The sequence below is a fragment of the Elgaria multicarinata genome, chromosome 6 (assembly GCF_023053635.1).
Source record: "Elgaria multicarinata webbii isolate HBS135686 ecotype San Diego chromosome 6, rElgMul1.1.pri, whole genome shotgun sequence".
Taxonomy (NCBI): Eukaryota; Metazoa; Chordata; class Lepidosauria; order Squamata; family Anguidae; genus Elgaria; species Elgaria multicarinata.
In genome coordinates, this window is record NC_086176.1 from 12194554 (window position 1) to 12217092 (window position 22539).

A 22539-nucleotide genomic window follows, 5' to 3' on the forward strand; every position below is an offset into this window, starting at 1 on the left:
GCCAACCTCGTGTCACTGTATGGAAGCATTCTGACAAATAAGTGTGACAAAATAAGACACAGAGCTGAGCCCAAAAGGTGGGGAGGGGGCGAACACTTTTAATGAAAACCTTTGGCAGTGCTGAAAAACGGCTACTCTGAGAAGGAGCAAAAGTGGTCCTCCACTCAAAGTGGGGGTAATACATACTGATCCTAGAACCATTGCTCTAATTCATGTTCAGTGGCACTGCTATCTAGCCTATCACAAGTTGTACAGGACTGCGTAAGTGACTTGTTACCAGGAAGATGGACCCCGGAAAAAATGTACCAAAGTACCAGTAGAGAGGGGGTGTGTGTGGAAATGGCAACAAAAAAATGAAAAAAGGGAATATCAAATTATTTAGAAGGGTTGGAGTAACTATTTTGGTCCACTTCATCCAAACAATAAAGCAAACATTCAGTGTAGCCTTAATAAAATAGACATTTCAAAGCCATATAAGAAATACAGCACTCAACAGTAAAAACAACTAGATGTCACAAAGGGCACCATCCCATGCATGTTTAGGCAGAAAAAGATCCTACAACTCCCAGCATTCCCCAGCCAGCCATAGGGATTGTGCCTTACATGTAGGGATTGTGCCCTCAATATATTATGAGAAAAGCCTTCATGGACTAAAGCCCACTTCGTAAGATGCAACAGTAGACTGCAGCTCATATCACAGAAAATGATTAGCCTGTGAGATGCTTGGGTTTTTTTGGTTTTCGCTACAACAGTCTAATATGCCCATCCAAGCATTGAAGGTTGTGCTTCAGACATACACCCAAATGTCACTGCCATGGTTATAGACCGAGGCTCTGCGACTTCAACTACTGCAGGACAGTAAAACACCAACTGGTGAAACTTCTTCTTATGTGGAGAGTCAGTACTAAGAAATGCTTCTGCCTGTTAATTTCTTCTTGTTATGGAGCCATAAAGGGCATGGATCGTAACCCCAGCTTTTCGTTCCTAAACACATTGGCTTGAAACTAAGTCCCACTGATTTTGGCAGAACAGCCCTCCCCTCTCGTGCACCCAACCTGTGAGACAATTCCCTGTCATGTGATGCTATGCAGCTCTGGTCAATGTGTGCTTATTGCAAGCATGTGGGGTGGGGAGACTGCAGGAGACTCTCATACATGGAGACTATGGGCTCATCTACACCAAGCAGGGTATTCCACAATGAAAGCAGTATGAAAGCGGTATATGAAAGGCAGGAGCCACACGACTGCTTTATAGCAGTATTGAAGTGCACTGACAACTGTTGGGGCCCATTGACACATGCCATGTACTGCTTTCATACCACTTTCATACCGCTATATCCTGCTTGGTGTAGATGAGCCCTATGTGGCAACAGTTTCATAAATGGTGGCCTTGTATTTCCAAATAAGTCATGCTTAGAACAGTGGGTGGCTCCCCTGCCTGCATGTGGCCATTGGCCTGATTTCATGCGGGTGTGGGGTGGGAAAAGAGGAAGGGGGAGCCAAAACAGATGGAGTGAGGGGGAGAAGCCCCCTGCAAGAAATCAATTCAGACCTCTAGCAAGAGTGATCTCTCCCACCCCAGGCAGCTTGCTGGGTGGAGAGGAAAGGGGGTGAAGGAAGATAGAGAAGAGGGTGGGAGAGAGAGGGGGGAGAGAGAGAAGGGCCTGGCCCCATCACTGCTAGCATGCAGGTCCTGTCATGTTAGCACCAGCAGAATGTGGCCCTCAGCAGAAAAAAGGTTCACTGCCCCGGCCGAGAACCGAAACTTTATTCAGCATTCCTGACAATTTCATATGCACTGTTCCAACACAACTTTCCCTAAGCCACAGGGACCAAAATAAATAAATGGCCAGTAGGCAGTCTGATATCTTTTTAATTCCTCTGCATCAAGGCTGGTATCCAATGTGATATGACAGCTAACGGAAATTACGTTGTGCTAGTGCAAACAGCTCAAATGCACAGCTGATAGCCCTTGTTGGTGTGATGGATTTCCTCGGAAATCCTGTTTTGCCAGCAGGCACTATGGGCAGTTGTTTATGCTAGTCAAACGTAATTTACGTTCGCAGTAGTGTTGCACTGGATAGTGCCCCAAATTCCTACCTAGGCTGCACTCCACTGAAGTAGCACACTATGAAACACAGCTGGAGGTTCCAGAGCTTACCAAAGACAGATTCTTTCCTTGAAACAACGTATAAGTTATATGTTCTGATTCTGTTAAAGTGCTGCGTCCGCCGTCCTTCTGAAGGGCTGTATCTGGCTGATCTCTGGATACTGAAGTCTTGAAGAGGTCTGCCTACACAATCACAAGCAAGATTTCATTTTTAAAAAATCCAAACAACCTAAGGAACACCACTACCTAAATAAATCCTGCTGAAGGCTAAACAGCAGCAGGAAGGAAGGAAGGAAGGAAGGAACTATATATTTCCAAATTAGACAATGTTTAACAGGTAAGCTAAACCAATGGTTAAGGCTCAAAGAATGTTATTAAGGTATATTGCATGTTATGCTGTGCATTAACTATAGTCACATATTTGGTTGTATTTTGAAAAATCAAATTTGAGGGAAAAGCTTCCTTTATTGTCTCTTCTGAAAGTGTTCAGACCAAGCAATCCTATGGCCCTGCTCTGCTGTCAGGCCACGTATGCTGCTGCAACGTCTGTGTAACTGAGTCCATTTCCTATACTTACCCAGCACAACACAAAAAAAGGAAAAACATACAACTCTGAAAAGTGCAGAGTGGAGCAATGACGGCAATCACATCCCCGGTATCCATGATGACAACACCACCAACTCCCACCAGTCACTGCTCTGCACAGCATGTCAAGCAGATATGGAAGAAGCCGTGGTTGGCTGACTGCAATGAGACTCCCTCAAGACGCTGTATCCTCACCCACCACCCACCCCGCAGTCAACGTCCCCTCTCCGGTCAGCACAAAGTTGTACTGTCATTGGGTGGGATCAGAGTCGGGTGGTGGTGGTGGTGTTACAGTGTATTGTGTGTCCCCTCTCCTCCATCCCACCCTGTGTTAGCCTCTTTGCTGGCAATTTAAATACGCCAGCATTTCCACAGAGTTGGACCAGCGTATCTCTCCTGGCAGAGGGCAATTAAGTAACATCCGTGCAATGGGCCCTCTGCCGGCGAATCTTTGGTATAAGATTGCACAAGTCGCAAGTTTATTTTCTTTTTAAATGTTTTTTCCTTTTTGGTTGAGGAACCAGATTTTTTAAAAAAGCTGTCCTGCTATGGCTGAATCAGACTCGGCGTTAGAAGAAATGATGGGGCAATCCAATCCACAGGAACTGATGAACAATGTTGCTCCAGCACTTGCTGGGCTAAAACCGAAGGCTTATATAGCCAGAGCTTTCTGAGACTCACCCGGGGCTCAGCTGCAGTGTGTTACAGGCCTTCTGGCAAAAGTCCTACTCAGGAGAGGGCCTTGCTTTTGAGGAGTCCTTTCTTCCCATGGAATTCTCCTCTGTAATCTCAGAGGAACCCTATTGGCTTACCTGTTGAAGCGACAACACTCTCAGAGGCTAGATGGTTGCCCAGCCTCTGACTCAGAGGCAGAACTCCCCTCCACTTGCAAGGGGGGATATAGGGGAGCCTGGGCCCTCTGAGGGCCTTGGTTCCCCCCATATCTCCTGAATTTTTTAATTATTATTTATTTATTTAAGGATTTTTATGCTGCCATTCAGCCAAAAAAGGCTCTCACGGCGGCTTACAAAAGTATTTCTTGACAGTCCCTGCCCACAGGCTTACAATCTAAAAGACATGACACAAAAGGAAAGGGGATTGGGAGGGAGGAGGAGGAGGGGGAAAAGGAAAGCAAATTCAGTGGGTGGCTCCTTGCATTGTCCATCTCTGCAAGCTCTAGCTTCTCCTCAGAGGAAGATCCCTCCAGCAGTGGCATGACAAAAGGAAAGAATGAATTATGGGAGAAGCTGGCAAGTTTCCCAGATTCTCGTGGAGACATATTTCCTTAAGACTGACCTTGATATGCATTCATCTGCTGCCAATTAAAGGTAATATTAAGTCTGGGGCTCACGATTAAAAAGACAGCTGTTTGAAATAGCATGATTAGGTTTTCATGTGTGGATTCACGAGTGCTGTCCACAGCACTCATTGCACAATCCATTATTACAACAATGACAGAATGTCCATCTTCTGAAAGCTAAATTAAGGAATGCTGGGGTAGAGGTGGAACAAGCTTGAATTCAATTACATCTGACCTGTAAATTATTTGCTTGGCAGAACTCCTTGATTGTGTTCAGGAGAGGAGTTAACATGGAAGATTTTGCTTCAGAAACACCATCAACTCTCTTAATATTGTCAACAGTTGTAGGCCTGAAAAAAATGTTGGAAGACATTCTCGGATTTAATTATTTTTGCTTTGATGCATTAAGTGTATGAAGATGATAACTCTGGTTTTAACAAAGAAAACCCACAAATTACTACCATCAGTCCTAATAATGAAACGATCAACCTTTCTCAAAGCTCCAACAAATTCTCAAGAGCGTTTTCTCCAAGTGAAACGTGAAATGGACATGTAAAATACAACAGAAACAATTTGTAAACTATTCTTAATATGTCCAGGTTTAAAGAGGGTTACAGTTTCAGATGGGCAAAATCCTCTAGCCTGGGCCATTTCTAATGGATGAACTTCCGTGCTGATGCACACATCCATGTTCATCGTTTGATGACTGATTATAAGAACAGGAGAACATCAGAAGTGCCCTGATGCTGGATCAGACCAAGGGTCCATCTAGTCCAGCACTCTGTTTGCACAGTGGCCAACCAGCCATCGGCTAGGGATGAACAAAGTAGGACATGGTGCAACAGCACCCTCCTGCCCATGTTCCCCACCAACTGGTGCACACAGGCTTATTGACTCGAATACTGGAGATAGCACACAACCATCAGGGCTAGTAGCCATGGATAACCTTCGCATCCAGGAACTTACCCAACCCCCTTTTAAAGCCATCCAGATTGGTGGCCATCACTACATCCTGTGGTAGTGAGTTCCATAATTTAACTATGTGCTGTGTGAAGAAGTACTTCCTCTTATTTGTCCTGGATCTCTCACCAATCAGTTTCATGGCATGACCCCATTGGGTTCTAGTATTTTGAGAGAGGGAGAAAAAGATCTCCTTGTCCACATTCTCCATACCATGCATAATTATGTACACCTCTATCATGTCCCCCTTTAGCCTTCTCTTCTCCAAGCTAAACAATCCCAGTTGGTGTAACCTTCCCTCATAGGGGAGATGCTCCAGCCCCTTAATCATTTTAGTTGCCCTTCTCTGCACTTTTTCCAGCTCTATAATATCCTTTTTTAGGTGTGGTGACCAGAACTGTACACAGTATTCTAAAGTGTGGTCGCACCATAGATTTGTATAAGGGCAGTACGATACTGGCCGTTTTATTCTCAATTCCTTATAATGCCTAACATGGAATTTGCCTTCTTTACAGTGGCTGCACACCGGGTGGACATTTTCATCGAGCTGTCTACCACAATCCCAATTATAACTATCAGCCGAATGTATGAATAGTCTCCACTGTATATCAGGTCAGATGATGTACATGTGACTGGAATGGTATAGGGCCCGTTCAGAAGACACCTTAAACTATGGCTTTAACCATGGTGGTTAAGCCAGACCGTGTTCAGAAGACACCTTAAACCACGGCTTTAACCATGGTGAATAAGGTTTCTTGCTTTATTCACCGTGGTTAAAGCTGTGGTTTAAGGTGTCTTCTGAAAACAGCCCAGCTTTCTGGCTAACCACCATGGTTAAATACATGGTTTAAGATGTCTTCTGAACGGGCCCATAGAGGCTAAAAGACTGAATTGTGAATCATGAAGTTCCCAATTTGAACTTCTCTTCTGCCATGAAGTCACTTGCTTTGGGCAAGTACCTCTCACTCACCCTGAGCGCCCCCCCCCCCCCCAATCAGCAATTTGAGGATAACAACACTGACCAAGCTTACAGGAATGCTGTAAGGATAACAAGATAATGTATGTGAACATAATGTATGTGAAGCCCTTTGAATACTCTGAAGCGAGGATGGGGAACCTGCAGCCTGCAGGCCACATTTGATCCCCCAGGCTGGCCCATCTAGCCCATGGATCCCCAGGTGAGAGCCCTCTCCCTCCCTGAAGGGAGAATAGGCGGGAGAGCGTTTGCTCCTCCATCATGTTCCCTTCTCCGTGTGGGAAAGGCGATGGACAGCGCAGCAGGCACCTCGATGGGCTTCACTGTGCCTGGGCTTTTCCTAGCTGGGGAAAGCCCAAGTAGAGCAAAACTGGCTTCCTGACCAAGGCCCTGGCTGGAGGAGGGGTTCCAGCTGACGATTCAGCCAGGGACACAATGGTGTTACGAGGTAGGGTCCTCCCCTCTGGTGTCACCCAATTGATAGGGGTATCCAGAGTGGGGCAATCTGGCCCCCAAACCCAAAAAGGTTTGACACCCCTCCAACTAAAGCACAATGCAAATGCTTGTATTATTTTCATCATGATCTGTGGCGAATAATAATGGCTTATTCACACAGACAAGTAACCGCCTGCTACTAGAGACAACAAAGCAATGCACATCCACATGTAAACTCACAAACCACCATTTGTACATGACCAAGCTCACAATTTAAAAGACTTGAATTTTTAACATGCATTACTTTTATTAGGTCGCCCAACACTGAATATGGTGCTCATTTGTCTCTGTTCCTTTTTTTTACTCCCCAGTCCCCATCTTCCTGGCATAATTTCAGTCAGCATATTCCATTTTATTTACTTATTCAAATGGAAATAAAGACTTACCTTATCATGGTCATATCAACCAACACTTTATTTGTTGCTAGTACAGCTGGCGGGATGTCTTTCTCATTGGCTAGTTTCTGCCTGGCTGCCACCAATTTGCCATATAGGATCATCTGTTCAAGACAAAATACAGTTTTGGAAAACTATTTTCATGTGAGTGCCTTACATTACGTTAAAAATGTTCAGATGGAAGCAGATGTGCATTTAAATAGCATTGGTAAACACTGAAGCTGTAATGTTTAGTTGATTAACAACATTTGGTTCAATTCAAATACCAGGAGGCTTATAATTTATTGTGTTTTTTAAAAACACAAATATTTAAAGACACCACAAGAAGGTACAATTCCATACAATCCGCCCCGCACACTCAGGTCCTCTGGGAAGGGTTTAGTCCAGTCAGCCACAACTAGGCTGGCAACGGTTACCCAAAGGACCTTTCCTTCTGCCGCCCCCAGACTGTGGAAGGGCCTGCCGGAGGAGATTCATCAGCTTAAAGCTCTCTCTGAGCTTAAGACAGCCGTAAAGACTAGTCCCTTCCGGCAGGCCTACCCAGGTGAATTTTAAACCTAAGAATTTTAAGGTGCTGTGATTTTTTAAAAATATTGTATTGATTTTATATGCTCTTTTAACTAATTTCATGTATTATATTGTGTTTGGTGTTGTTCCCTGCCTCGATCCAGAGAGAGAGGCGGGTAATAAATACATCATTATTATTATTATTAATATTATTATTATTATTATTATTATTATTTATTTATTTATTTATATAGCACCATCAATGTACATGGTGCTGTACAAACAGTAAATAGCAATACCCTGCCGCATAGGCTTACAATCTAATAAAATCATAGTAAAACAATGAGGGGAAGAGAATGCAAACAGGCACAGGGTAGGGTAAGCAGGCACAGGGTAGGGTAAAACTAACAGTATAAAGTCAGAACAAAATCAAGTTTTAAAAGCTTTAGGAAAAAGAAAAGTTTTTAGTTGAGTTTTAAAAGCTGCGATTGAACTTGTAGTTCTCAAATGTTCTGGAAGAGCGTTCCAGGCGTAAGGGGCAGCAGAAGAGAATGGACGAAGCCGAGCAAGGGAAGTAGAGGCCCTTGGGCAGGCAAGAAACATGGCATCAGAGGAGTGAAGAGCACGAGGGGGGCAATAGTGTGAGATGAGAGAGGAGAGATAGGAAGGAGCTAGATCGTGAAAAGCTTTGAAGGTTAACAGGAGAAGTTTATATTGGATTCTGAAGTGAATTGGAAGCCAATGAAGAGATTTCAGAAGCGGAGTAACATGGTCGGAGCGGCGAGCCAAGAAGATGATCTTTGTGGCAGAGTGGTGAACAGAAACCAACGGACTGATGTGAGAAGAAGGAAGGCCAGAGAGAAGAAGGTTGCAGTAGTCCAACCGAGAAATAACCAGTGCATGAACAAGCGTCTTGGCAGAAGAGTATCTTAGAAGCAGCATTGAACCTTTTCTCTCAGTATCGGAGGAATGACTGGGTTTACATAATCACGAGGGTAAAAGAACCCATCATGGCTTCTCCCCCCAGCCCCTCACGTGCCACATGCTCACCCACTGTTTACATAATTGCCCATGCTGCAGCATAGGTTTGTGTGTTGCCTAAACCAGGCATGCAGCAGCGTGGCGGGTGTGACTTCATCACATGTTGTAGTGCGGGTACAAAGCCACCCCCACTGCCCACCGGGTTCAGACAACAACCCAACCCACACTGCAATGTAATTACGTAAACAACAGCATGCACGGGGGCAAGAGAAGAAGCAACATGGATTCTTTTATCCCTGTGATTATGTGAACCCAGTCAATGTCTCTTCTACTATGACACTTAGAGGTGCACCATCTAAAAATGAAAACATTATGCATTTTTCTTCAGAACTATTGATTTTTACTCATATGTAAAACGTATGCAGATGTCATTGGTTAAAACTCAAATAACTAATTAACTAAAAAAAATTAAATATCAGGTGACAAACTTTTCACTTGACATACTAACCTGCAATTCCTTCTCTCTTTGAGATATAACAGATTGAGCAGGAGTCACGGGCACAAGAATCAGTGGCAACTCCGTCACGGCACTGTTGAAAGAAAGAACGATGAGTGTTCTAATTCCTCCTATTCAGCCAACAACTGACAAAATACACACACTTTCCCCTCAAATATCATGGTTAACGTGCATGTCCTTGGAAGTTCTGACAATAAACGAAGAAGGTAAAAATACGGAGCCTCACTGTATTGTGTAATCCATGGGAGGCAAACCTGCAGGCCCAGTTGCTACACGCGCACAGGAGTTTGTGTCATACCTTGACATGAGCAAAATGTCCTGCCAGCCCACTTCATCACTCAGTAGATAATATCAACTAAAGCTCCCCCAATGCCTAATCAATTATACTAAATTTTAACCTCCAGAACTGTATTTTGTTACTTTTTAGGGCTGCTGTGCTAGGGACTAGAAATGACAACGTTTCCTTCCGAGTGGTAGTTTTCATTTATTCAATTGTAAGTTATCTTACACGTCCTTAAGGCAGCAATGCTATAAATATTACCTGGCAGTAAATCCTAGGGAATTCAAGGGGACTTACTCCTGAACACCCATATTTAGGACTGCACTGTTAGTCTTTAACCAATGCATCTATACTGTGCTTTTGGTAATGTGGAAATATATTAAAAGGCAGACAATTAAACAATTAAAAACACTTAAATTGGTGGACACAACTAATTCTAGCAAATATAAACTACTAAAAGTGTTCTTGCATTTAGAATACATGCACTACACCCAACCAACATTCTAAGAGATTACATGAAGATGGAATAGAAAGAGAGTTAAGAGATACAGAAAAAAGTTAAGATAACTTTTAATACCTTGTATTTGGATGCATAATCCCTCTGGAGATTTTACTTGCTTGTTGATAGGCAAACATTTCATGCAAAGCTGTCTTCTTCAGAAATACAAAATTGGAAAGACAGAAAATTAATATGGATACCAAAAATTTGCTTTCACTAAATAGCTGTATTAAAATTATTATTATTTATTACATTTATATACCGCCTCATAGCTGAAGCTCTCTGGAAATTTACAACAGTTAAAAACAGTGAACATTAAAAACAAATATAAAAATTTAAAAACGTCAGAAACATAAAAACAACAATATCCATTTGAAACAAACTATTCTGGGGTCAGTTATTTATTTATTTATTGCATTTTTATACTGCCCAATAGCCAAAACTCCCTGGGCGGTTCACAAAAAACTCAGCATATGTTGTTAACTGCCTGGATGAAGAGAAAAGTTTTGACCTGGTGCCGGAAAGATAATAGTATTGGCGCCAGGCAAGTCTCGTTGGGGAGATCATTCCATAATTGGGGGGGCACCACTGAAAAGGCCCTCTCCCTTGTTGCCATCCTCTGGGCTTCCCTCGGAGTAGGCACTCGGAGAAGGACCTTTAAAATTATATCATCAATTTGGTAAAGAAAAAATTAAGAGAACAACCCCTATGGCCCCTAGACAACGTTTGGGGGGCACAGGAAATTTTGGATTCCTGGATCAGAGGCCGAAGACCCCGGAGCTAGGAAACTGAGCTTCCCCGCTCCCTCTCCTTCTCACTCACAGCCCGGGTGGAGAGAATGGTGCCAGCTGTTTCTACAATAATAATAATAATTTATTTCTTACCCGCCTCTCCGATTGGATCAAGGCGAGGAACAACAGCAAGCATAGGGCCGTATCAGTGGGCAGGGAGGGGAGGAGACTGGGGGTGGGGGTTTGAGCTCTCCCAAGCGGTCCCCAGCCTCCATCCCTCTCCCTCTTCGAAGCGTCCGGGTGGTGCAATAGAAGAAAGCTGACCCAGTTAAGAAACCAGGAGTCAGCATCAAGAATATCCAGCTCCTCCTCACAACGGCTGCCTGGAGCAAATCTCCCTCCCCTTCCTTAGGCTTTCATTGGCGTTGGCAATTCAACTTAACCACGGCTTCCATTTATGCAGGATATGAACCCCACTTCAAACCACGGTTTCAAATTCTGTTTAGGTGGGAATCCTTTTTAACTTTTAACTGCCCTTAATATCAGGGGCAACGAACTGCTGAATTGTGGTTAAAACTGGAATTTTTGCTCGAGGTTATGTTGGGAAGGATGGGAAGATGCCCAAGGTTGGCTTCTAATCAATGTTCCCCGACCCGTTGCTCTCCAGATTTTTTTAAATCCCAAATGCCCAAGCCAGCATGGCCAAAACACTGGGGGAGCATCAGGTTGGGGGAAACAGCCCAGTCATCCAAACCAGACTACTGGCCAGAAAACAAAACTACTTCAGAAATGAAGACGTGCTGGGTTTTTTTTTTAGTACAGACCTGCTTTTCTGGTGTTAACTGGGCTCTCGTTGCACTGGAGAAATGTCTTGGGTCTGAAGATGTTTGCTTATTGCTGGAAAGAGGAAGAAAAAGGAGCTCAGTCTTACAGAAAGCAAAAAGCCCCACAATACTATTCCTACTGCAAGACAGACAGTGCAAGAGAAAGACCAAAAGGCCTCAAATGTTACTGATTTCAAAGAATGCCTATTTGTATTCTACCTTTCCTCTAAGAACCCACTATCTTTAGGGTTCTTCCCATTTTATTCACTCAACAACCCTAAGCTTCTCTCCCTGTCTCCACAACATCTTCACCACTTTGCTTTCATATTCAGATTAGCTCTTACATTCCAGAGCCCACTTAAAATACTACTGCCTTTATCAATGCAATACTTTGCAATACTATTGCCCTGTCATGCAAACCTAAATTCATAAAATAATGAAATAGCCTATCTTGTTGCACCATTCACAAATAAAGGCAGATTTTGAACATTCCGCTATGAAAGGCCAAAGGTCATAAGATGTACCATGTGACTAGACCAAGCCATGCCTGTCTTGTGGACATTCCCATTTTCAGAGCATAGAGGACAGGCTGGTGGAAAAGGGGGGAAGTGAACTGCAAGAGTTCAATGGAACCTTGGTTAAAACACTGGCCTAGGCTATAGAAACAGAGAGACCACCCTAACAGCCGCAAATGTGCACACCTCATTTAAATGATTGGAAGTGTTCTTGCACAACTCCTATTCTTTTCAATGAAGTGGGTGCAGGAAAATTTTCCAGGGGACTGTACCCTCATGCTAATAAGTAGGAGGTGGTGGTCACATTTGGATTTTGTGCCTCAGGCACCAAGGTGAATCTCAAGCTGGTCTCAAATACTATGGTGTGAAGATGTGGGATGCTGCAACCTTAATGAAGCTAAGTGGGTCTAGGCCTGGTCACTGTCTGGAAGGGTGACTACCTGGGAACACCCCCCCCCCCAAGTACATTTGATTCCTGCAATGAGCAGGGGGTTGGACTTGATGGCCTTGTAGGCCCCTTCCAACCCTATGATTCTTCCTTTTTCTACACCTGTAGAAACAACCATATTCCGTTTGGATCGGTAAGCCTATTTTATTATTTATTTATTTATTTATTTATTTATTTCATTTCTATACTGCCCAATAGCCGAAGCTCTCTGGGCGGTTCACAAAAATTAAAACCATAATAAAACAACCAACATGTTAAAAGCACAATTACAAAATACAGTATAAAAAGCACAACCAAGATAAAACCACAAAGCGTAAGTGAAACTTGTAAAATATAATTACCTTACAGTAGATTTCCTTAAATGCAGTTCCTCATCGGATTGCAGCAAAAGCTTTCGTCCTGACTCCTTTCTAGCTTTACAAAGCCAGTTTTTACCCTGAAAGTTAGAAAACAAATTACTTAATACAGCATGGCTAAAAATCACCATCTTATAGAGCACCTGCTTTGGTGGCAAACGTACCTTCTCAGCAAGTAGGCATATCGTTGAAAATTTGCTTTGACCAGAAACTTCTTTAAGGAACCCGTCTAAGATAAGACGCCGGCCCAATGCCTTCCATGAGTTCTCTGGCCAGTCCTTCCCACTGCCAAAGAGAGCGTGAGTACGATATTTGTCTGGCAGCCGCTGAGAATTCTGAAATTTAAAAAATAATTCCAGAAATATAACACCTCAAGAATAAAGTCAAAAATGGAGTCTGAAAAGCTGGTTCAGACACTGGATGCATGTCCTGTTCAACCCCACCACTTTGGAAATACAGTCTCCACATCACTGCCCCAACACCTTTGGCGTAAGACCAGGGACAGGGCAGACTTTGTCCATTACAAATTTGTACTTTCCTCTTTCTCTTCTGCCATCTCACTGGCCAAACAGCAGTACTACTCAACGCTGATCCAGTCAAATGCTAGGCATCCTCAGCGGCTCTTTGCGTCCTTCAATTCTCTTCTGAAGCCTAATCCGCCATCTCTCCCTGCCTCTCTGTCTGCTAACAACTTTGCCTCTTTTTTCAATGCTAAAATCCAAACTATCCGCTCTGATCTGGCCAGCTCTGCTCCTCTTCCAGTTCCTGTTCCTCATCTGTCAGCTCCTCCTGCAAATTTCTCTGCGTTTCCTTCGGTCTCTGCGGATGAACTGTCTACAATACTGCGCTCTTCGAAGCCTTCCACTTGTTCTCGTGATCCGATTCCTTCTCGCGTCTTTATTAATCTTATTCCTGCTATCCTCCCTTCCTTGCTACATATTATTAATCTTTCTCTGTCCTCTGGTTCATTTCCTTCTGCTTTTAAACATGCTACAGTCTCTCCCATTCTCAAGAAACCTACTCTTGATAGGCTATCTCTGTCTAACTACCGACCTGTCTCTTTGTTGCCGTTTGTTTCAAAGATCCTGGAGCGTGCGGTCTACTCTCGCTGTCTTGACTTTCTTTCTAGTAACTCTGCTTTGGATCCATTTCAATCTGGATTCCGTCCTCTGCATTCCACCGAAACAGCCCTTACTAAGATCACCAATGATCTCCTTACTGCCAAGTCTAAAGGCCATTATTCCGTTCTTATTCTCCTTGATCTAACTGCAGCCTTTGACACGGTTGATCATGATCTTCTCTTAGATTCCCTTCATGACCTTGGATTTTGTGGCTCTGTCTATAACTGGTTTGCCTCCTATCTAGCGGGTCGCTCTTTCAGCGTGTTGACTAATGGCAGCTCGTCTTCCTCCTTTCCCCTTTCAGTAGGGGTTCCGCAAGGCTCGGTGCTTGGCCCGTTTATGTTTTCCTTATACATGTTGCCCTTGGGCAAGCTTATTCAATCTCATGGTCTCCAATATCATCTGTACGCCGATGATACACAACTATATCTGTCATCTCCGGAACTTTCTCCTGATGTTCACGATCGTATCTCGGCATGTCTTTCAGATATCTCAGCTTGGCTGCTTCATCGTCGCTTGAAGCTTAACATGGCAAAGACTGAATTGCTTGTTTTTCCTCCTAAACCGTCTCCTCATCTCTCATTCTCTCTTACTGTCAATGATGTTACGCTTACTCCGGTCAAGGAAGCTCGTAGCCTTGGCTTTATCTTCGACTCCTCGCTCTCCTTTATTCCTCATATTGAGGCAGTAGCTAAATCTTGTCGATTTTTCCTGTATAATATTGCCAGGATTCGATCATTTTTGTCTGTCTCTTCTGCCAAGACGCTTGTTCATGCACTGGTTATTTCACGGTTGGACTACTGCAACCTTCTTCTCTCTGGCCTTCCTTCTTCTCACCTCAGCCCGTTGGTTTCTGTTCACCACTCTGCCGCAAAGATCATCTTCTTAGCACGCCGCTCCGACCATGTTACTCCGCTTCTGAAATCTCTTCATTGGCTTCCAATTCACTTCAGAATCCAATATAAACTTCTCCTGTTAACCTTCAAAGCTTTTCACGGTCTAGCTCCTTCCTATCTCTCCTCTCTCATCTCACACTATTGCCCCGCTCGTGCTCTTCGCTCCTCTGATGCCATGTTTCTCGCCTGCCCAAGGGCCTCTACTTCCCTTGCTCGGCTTCGTCCATTTTCGTCTGCTGCCCCTTACGCCTGGAACGCTCTTCCAGAACATTTGAGAACTACAAGTTCAACCACAGCTTTTAAAGCTCAACTAAAAACTTTTCTTTTTCCTAAAGCTTTTAAAACTTGATGTTGTGCAGACTTCTACTGTTACTTTCTACTGTTAGTTTTTCCCTACCCTGTGCCTGCTTACCCTTCCCTGTACCTGTTGGCATTCTCTTCCCCTCCTTATTGTTTTACTATGATTTTATTAGATTGTAAGCCTATGCGGCAGAGTCTTGCTATTTACTGTTTTACTCTGTACAGCACCATGTACATTGATGGTGCTATATAAATAAATAATAATAATAATAATAATAACACCAACCAGAAGATGCATGTATTTTCTATGTAAGGGCAGCTGTTTCCAATGTGATTGCATTGTGCAGAGAGAAACCATTTTATTAACAAGGCACATAAGAGCTATTTGGTTGTTCTACTTGTGCGTAAGCTTTGGCTCTCCCCCCTCTCCCCCCATAAATAACATGAGAAATGCCATGCTGGATCAGACCAAGGGTCCATCTAATCCAGCACTCTGTTTGCACAGTGGCCAACCAGCCATCGGCCAGGGATGAACAAGCAGGACATGGTGCAACAGCACCCTCCCACCCATGTTCCCCAGCAACTGGTGCACACAGGCTTACTGTCTCAAATACAGGAGATGGCACACAACCATCAGGGCTAGTAGCCATGGATAGCCTTTGCCTCCAGGAATTTATCCAACCCCCTTTTAAAGCCATCCAGATTGGTGGCCATCACTACATCTTGTGGTAGTGAGTTCATTCCTGGCCGATGGCTGATTGGCCACTGTGTGAATAGAGTGCTGGACTAGATGGACCCTTGGTCTGATCCAGCATGGCACTTGTTCTTATGTTCTTAGCCCTTTGTAGCAGATTTGGAGGGGCTTGGGTGGGCTGCAGGGGGGAGGGGTAACTGTCAAAGACAGTCTCTCTGCCTGTTCCACTGGCAGCAGCCTCCCCTGGATCAAGGAGCAATCATTCTGTGGATGACATGAATTGTACACAAATCAATGTTATCGAGAGGTCCGTTTTATCACGTTTGCAGCTGCAGCCTGTTGCGTGTTTTAATTAAGCTGTTCCCTGTGACATTATTTTATGCTTTTCTTTTTATTGCGCTTTAAATTAATTTGTTTGAGGATGTTTTAAGTCAAAAGGAGACATAAATAAATAAATATGGATATTAAAATGTAAGAAAAATACTGCTGAAATCTGGCAAGTTTCAAGTAAAAGAAGTAACTCTCTACAATTTCAGAAGGCAATTGTAAAGTTTGTACCTTCCTTTGTCTAAACAGGGGTAGTATAGGATTTCAGCTAGGCAACTTCTTAATTTGAAGGTTCCCAGGAGAACTTGCTCACCACTGAACACTGACTCAAATTTCAAATAACAGGTGAAATCTGATCTCTCTGGCGGCCCACCTGAAACCTTCTCTAGCACACCTGTGCTTATTTGTTACCAAAAGAGTCTGGCAGGTTGAACAAAAGTGAAGACAACACAATTCTTCATAAACTTCGGGTGTATTTTGTGTAAGGTAAATAATGTACAGTTAGAAAACTATACCAATTCTATTGAGATATTGTTCCAGTTGTAAAGCTTAATTCAGCTGCTTGGAAGTTTTATTTTTGTGTTGAGTTTTTAAGAGTTTGGCTAGATAGGTGTAATACAGTGAGAAATCAACAGAAGATATTTCTCACTGTATTACACCTGTCTAGCCAAACCCTTAAAAACTCAACACAAAAATAAAACTTTAAAGCAGCTGAATTAAGCTTTACAACTGGAACAATATCTCAATAGAATTGGTATAGTTTTCACATTAAGCTCCATGAATTACCAAGAATTAAGAGAGAGCAGAGAATACAGTCAGAAGAATTTTAAAATGGCTCAAACAAATTTCTTAACACATGTACCAGGAAGAATGTTCTGCTGCATTTTATATTTAATGTACAAGGTTTAAAATAAGGCCTCCAAGGAAACGTACAAGTGAGTTAGTTGAAAATCTTTTTATGGACCTTTTCTTAAGCCATTTTCTGCCTTGAGTTGAACTTTCTTCAGTCTGTGAATGTGAATTACCCCTAAATAACAACCCTGTATTGAAAGACTGACCTTCCAGATTAGCTAGATGGTGGGTGGGGGAGGAGGAAAGGGCTTAGAATTTATATAGCACTTTTTGAACAGTCAAAGTATTTCCCATACATTTCGTAGAAATCCTTACAACACTATAGGGCAGTATAAGGGCTACAATAAGAAGTCTAGTGATATTTTTTCCTAAGGGTGACCATATGAAAAGGAGGACAGGGCTCTTGTATCTTTAACAGTTCCATAGAAAAGGGAATTTCAGCAGGTGTCATTTGTATGCATGTAGCACCTGGTGAAATTCCCTCTTCATCACAGCAGTCAAAGCTGCAAGAGCCCTGCCCTCTTTTGGATCTCTTCACTCTAGTATAGGTCTTGCAGCTTTAACTGCTGTGAAGAGGGAATTTCATCAGGTGCTGCATGCATACAAATGACACTTGCTGACATTCCCGTTTCTTTTCTTATCCAACTGTTAAAGATACAGGCGCTCTGTCCTCCTTTTTATATGCTCGACCTAGACCTAGACAGTATCAGTTCGGGCTCCAAATGGAGCGATGGGATCTGCAGTTTTAAAAGTTTTTTTCACACAAAAAACATCCTATATACAGAAAAATAGCATGTCATGACAAAAAATGGATTGACTTTGAGCATATTTGGTGGAGCTGCCCAGAGATTTTGGAGTGAAATATGTAATTCAATTTCACGGATGGTACATGTGAGAATTCCCTTAGATTCATTGATAATCCCATTAGATTATTTAGATCAAAGAAAGCTAATTTATAGTAGGGACGTGCTCCGTTTCTAATCGGACCAGCAAATTAGAAGCGGAGCGGGGGGCTTCGCCTGCCCTTAAGGCGGAGGCGAAGAGGATTGGGGGGCCGGCGGAGCGTGGCGAAGAGGATCGAGGTGAAGGCGGATCCTTCGCCTCGATCCGGAGCTCTGCCGGAAAGGTAAGTGGGGTTTACCGGGCCCTGCCGCTGTCGCTGTCGCCCATGCGGCGACAGCGGCAGGGCCCAGTAACCCCCCCACCCTCCTCTCCCTTACCTGCCTCCTTCCGCGGTCCGTCGGCGTCTTCAATTGAGCCTGCGGTTCAACCAGGAAGTGCAGCCCAGACTTCCTGGTTGAACCGCAGGCTCAATTGAAGACGCCGACGGACCGCGGACGCCGTCGCCGCACGGGCGGCGATGGTGGCAGGGCCCGGTAAACCTCCAGCCCTCCTCTCCCGGCCTTACCTGGCACCACTCCCCTCCACTGCGGAGCTCCGATTCGGAGCCGGAGCTCCGCGGCGAAGAGGAGCGGAAATTTTCGGATCGGCCCGCAGGGCAGAGCGGGGGGTCCGTGCACACCCCTAATTTATAGCATTATTAATTGCTACAAGAGTTTTGATAATTAAAAGTGGAGATGTATGTCCATCCCCTCACTTACAGAATGGTTAATTGCAAAATTGACGAAACTAAGAGTTTATAAGACTGAGTGTTGTCAAAGGGGAAAAAATGAAAAATGTAAGAAGCTGGTCTTTTTTCCATTTTTTAAAGAAATTAACATACAATTTTGATATCAAAGGCAGGATACAAATCAAATAATAAATAAAAGAAATAAAAGTGGATGTCTGCCTATCTATCTATACTACTACTACTAATAATAATAATTTTTAAAAAATTTTTTACCCGCCTCTCCCTCTGGATCGAGGCAGGGAACAACATCAAATACAAAAATACTATAAAATATATAAAACTAATTTAAAACACAAAACTAATACATTATTAAAATAACAGCCAGACATTTTAAAATTTGACTGGGTAGACCTGCCAGAAGAGATCAGTCTTTATAGCTTTTTTAAATTCAGAAAGCCTGTTAAGTTGGTGAATCTCTCCTGGCAGGCCACTCCATCGTCTGGGAGCGGCGGAAGAGAAGGTCCATCCATCCAACACCATTGCACCAAAACTTGAAAACATAAGACACTTGGTGCACATAGTAAGGGACCGTAGGAGGGTGTACAGCTTGGGGTTATTTTGTTTTTTAAAATGCATTTTAATGTGTCCACGTGGTTGAAGCCTGCAATAACATTTTCAGCCAATAGAGGCAGATTTCCTTACCCAGTTAGTAAACTATGATGTGAGAATAGAAGGGAAATTGTGTTAGTAATGACTGGCCGTCGCCCCACGTCATCTGAGGGGCACTTCCCGTGTGGAGTAGCCTCGGCCAGGATGTTTTGCAATAGTTTTGCAATCCATACAGTTTGAAGCTAGGGCAGATGAATAGGCTAAGGGACATAGTTACAGGCCTGATGCTCGCCCACCCTGCTTTCAACTCTCTGGGCGGTTCACAAAAATTAAAACCATAATAAAAACAACCAACAGTCTAAAAACACAAATACAAAATACAGTATAAAAAGCGCAATCAGGATAAAACCATGCAGCATAAATTGATATAAGATTAAAATACAGAATTAGAACAATAAAATTTAAATTTAAGTTAAAATTAAGTGTTACTGAGAGGATAAAAAGGTCTTCAGCTGGCGACGAAAGGAGTACAGTGTAGGTGCCAGGCGGACCTCTCTGGGGAGCTCATTCCACAGCCGGGGTGCCACAGCGGAGAAGGCCCTCCTCCTATATATCAGCTAGTATTATATCAGCTAGTATATAATAAAGTCTTTTTAAAACGAAAAAAAAAATAGATTGAATCTGTCCTGACACAATAAGTTTTTATCTGCAAGGTGTTTTTCCCCGTGGAAAGGAATTCAAATATTTAACATCTCGCTTGAAGTGGTACAATACAAGGTATCTTCTCCATTTGATTCTGCTGCCTTTAAGTATTCAACAGCAGATCCCTTCAAATGCTTATATTTGTGGATCTTCACAAATTGAAGATTTGATACCCCATCTATAGGTTTGCCCTTTGTATGCATTACCACGCTCAAATTGTCTAGGGAATATTATAGCTGGCTGCAATTTCAATGAGCCTTAAGAAATGCATGCAACCTACTGTCTGATGAAGAAAATCAAGTGACCGAAAAGGTTGTGCCTTTTGCCTTCGCAGCTTCAAAAAATCATGCTAACACTCTAGCTGCCATCACAGTTAACTGGGAATATGATTCTTTGGCGTAAAGGTCTAGGTTTATTTTCATTCAGATTCATAAAGCTCTTTTTGACTGTTTAATTAATCTATATTTTATTTTGTTATATGTTTTGTAATGTTGCATTGGTTTTATTAATGGCTTTTGGTTTGCAACTAAATGACTGGCTGTCCCCGTTCAGAAGACATCTTAAACCATGGCTTTAACCATGGTGAATAAGGCAAAAAAGCAATCACATCTATTATTGTGCAAATTATGCATTTTAAATTGTCAACCAAACGAGCACAACCACTAATTGTCTAGTTAACAACTAGCCCTTGTTTCAGAAAAGCTCTAGAAACTTAGCTTCCAAGTGAGAGATCTTGCTTACTGTCCATACGCATAAAGAGAGAGCCAAACAAAAATCCTTAAATTTGCAGTCGCTCCCCTAAACAAATGTAGATTCCGTACTGCAAAATGCATGTAGGCAGCACAAGCAAAGATTTGTGTATTCAGTTTGTAGGTCATATCAAGGCTATATTTAGTTGCAAATAGATATATTTTTTATATATTACAGTAGCTATTTGGTGTGAATGTTCGTTCAGGAAATAGATGGATTGCGCATTTAAATTGATTTTATTAAAATCAATTCACCCTGTCATACACTGTGTATTACACTGAGCGCACAGCCCATCAAGAAACCTCTGAGGTATATAGGAAGTGGTGCAGTGCTTCCTTTTCCTCATGTGTGGGATGAGAACAGCAATGAGAACCAGAAGAAACTGGAGCTCCAGTCCCTAACTCCATTGCTAAGTTGTGGTAGATACCTAGCTGCTATCAATCTACCCCAGTGGTTCCCAATTGGGAGTCCGCAGACCCCCCACCCAGGGGGTCGTGGCACCATTCACACATTCACCATTCATTTCTGGAGTCCACTGACGACGAATTCCTACCAGAAGTAAAATATAACATCACTGAGCTCCTGCGTGATTTAGTGACTAGCTTCAGAGATTACTTCCCTCCACGTAATCCTGAAAACTCATGGAGAAGGAATCCTTTTGAATATGGTGTACAACTAACGATTCTATCTGCGGAAGAGCAAGATGCACTTGTTGACGTGACTTGTGATGGCTCATTGAAATCATTTTTCAAAGAATATAGACTGGACCAATTCTGGGTGAAGGTTTTTCCTGATTATAAGAAGTTAGGTGAAAAAGCTTTGAAACATCTAGTTCTCTTTTGTTCCACATATCTTTGTGAACAAACATTTTCAACTCTCTGTGTGATTTTAAGGCAGCTTTAAAAACTAGCCTTTTCCGGCAGGCCTATCCAGATCAATGTGAAATCATGAATTTTTAAGATGTATTGATTCCTGTTCTAATGTTGTTCCCCGCCTCGATCCAAAGGGAGAGGCAGGTAAGAAATAAATATATTATTATTATTATTATTATTATTATCTGTTATATGAAGAACAAGCATAGAAATCAGCTGGATGTTGATTCAGATTTGAGATTAAAAGTAGGAAATATTGAACCGGATGTGGAAGGGATTGTTCAGGACAAAAAGAGGCATGATTTCTCCCATCACATTTAGGTTTAGTAGCTGCTAGACATGTCATAATTTGTTCAATTGTAAACTAGAAGTTAGTAAAATTAAATTCGTCTTTATATTCCTAACTAAATCATTGTCATTATTGTGTGGTGATATCTGTTTTTTAGTATACCTAATATCCTTTGCTTATTATTTAATAACCCCTAATAACCCCTAATTACCCCTTGTTTTCTCCAAAAAACTGCTTCGCACAGGTAATTATCATAGAGATAACAAAATTTTCAGAAGCAGGGGGTCCCTGGCTTGGCATTTGAAAAACAAGGGGTCCGCAGTACTTAGCTATTTGGGAACCACTGATCTACCCCATAATAGCAACACTTACTGATCCTCTGAGAAACAGCACTGGAACAGCCATGCCAAATCTCTCATTTAAGGCAGATACTGCAGACATCAGCTGGTACGCTTGCTGACCAAAATCCTCAAAACTGTCTTCTGTGTCAACCACAGGAGTACAGAGAATATTCCTAAAAGGAAAAATAGAAAAACAAACAAACCACATAAGATATTTACAACCATTTGAGAAAAATGCATTTGTGTGTGTGTGTTTTGTTGTTCTACACTGCCTTATCAGGGCTTCTGCCCTGAAAGGCGGCCAAGAAATGTTTTAAATAAATAAATAAAACAGTGGTGCAACTTTTTACTTTCTAGATTAAACAAAGTACATGAGGAGGAGCAAAACCCACTCCCTCCTTTCTTACCTCCACATGCTCCGCTGTTTTATCCTAGCCCTGCTCTAATAACAGAAGCAAACTAGGTTAAAGGGAAACAGTTTCAAACAACGGAGCACAGACAGGTACTGTATGGTGAGAGAGGAGGTGGGCCTTTCCTGCCAACCCCCATATGATGTAGAAGGGATATGTGCAAAATGCAGTAGCCAGATTGATAACCGGAACCCGAAGGTTCGAACGTATAAGACCAATTCTGGCCCGCTTGCATTGGCTGCCTATATGTTTCCAAGCCCAATTCAAGGTGCTGGTTTTAATCTATTAAGCCTTATATGGCTTGGGATCACAATACCTGACGGAATGC

General features: G+C 42.7%; 1 protein-coding gene across 1 annotated transcript in view; it reads right to left on the reverse strand.

Moving 5' to 3' along the window:
* WRN (WRN RecQ like helicase) overlaps nt 1-22539 on the reverse strand; it is a 79830-nt gene that overhangs the window by 18157 nt on the left and 39134 nt on the right. Inside the window, exons 23-31 of the mRNA XM_063129037.1 lie at nt 21833-21974; nt 12643-12813; nt 12464-12558; nt 11160-11232; nt 9683-9759; nt 8817-8898; nt 6812-6924; nt 4230-4344; nt 2161-2292 (exon numbers count right to left, since the gene is read on the reverse strand). Of these exons, the coding sequence (XP_062985107.1) occupies nt 2161-2292; nt 4230-4344; nt 6812-6924; nt 8817-8898; nt 9683-9759; nt 11160-11232; nt 12464-12558; nt 12643-12813; nt 21833-21974 (1000 nt within the window). The remainder of the gene's footprint in view (nt 1-2160; nt 2293-4229; nt 4345-6811; nt 6925-8816; nt 8899-9682; nt 9760-11159; nt 11233-12463; nt 12559-12642; nt 12814-21832; nt 21975-22539) is intronic.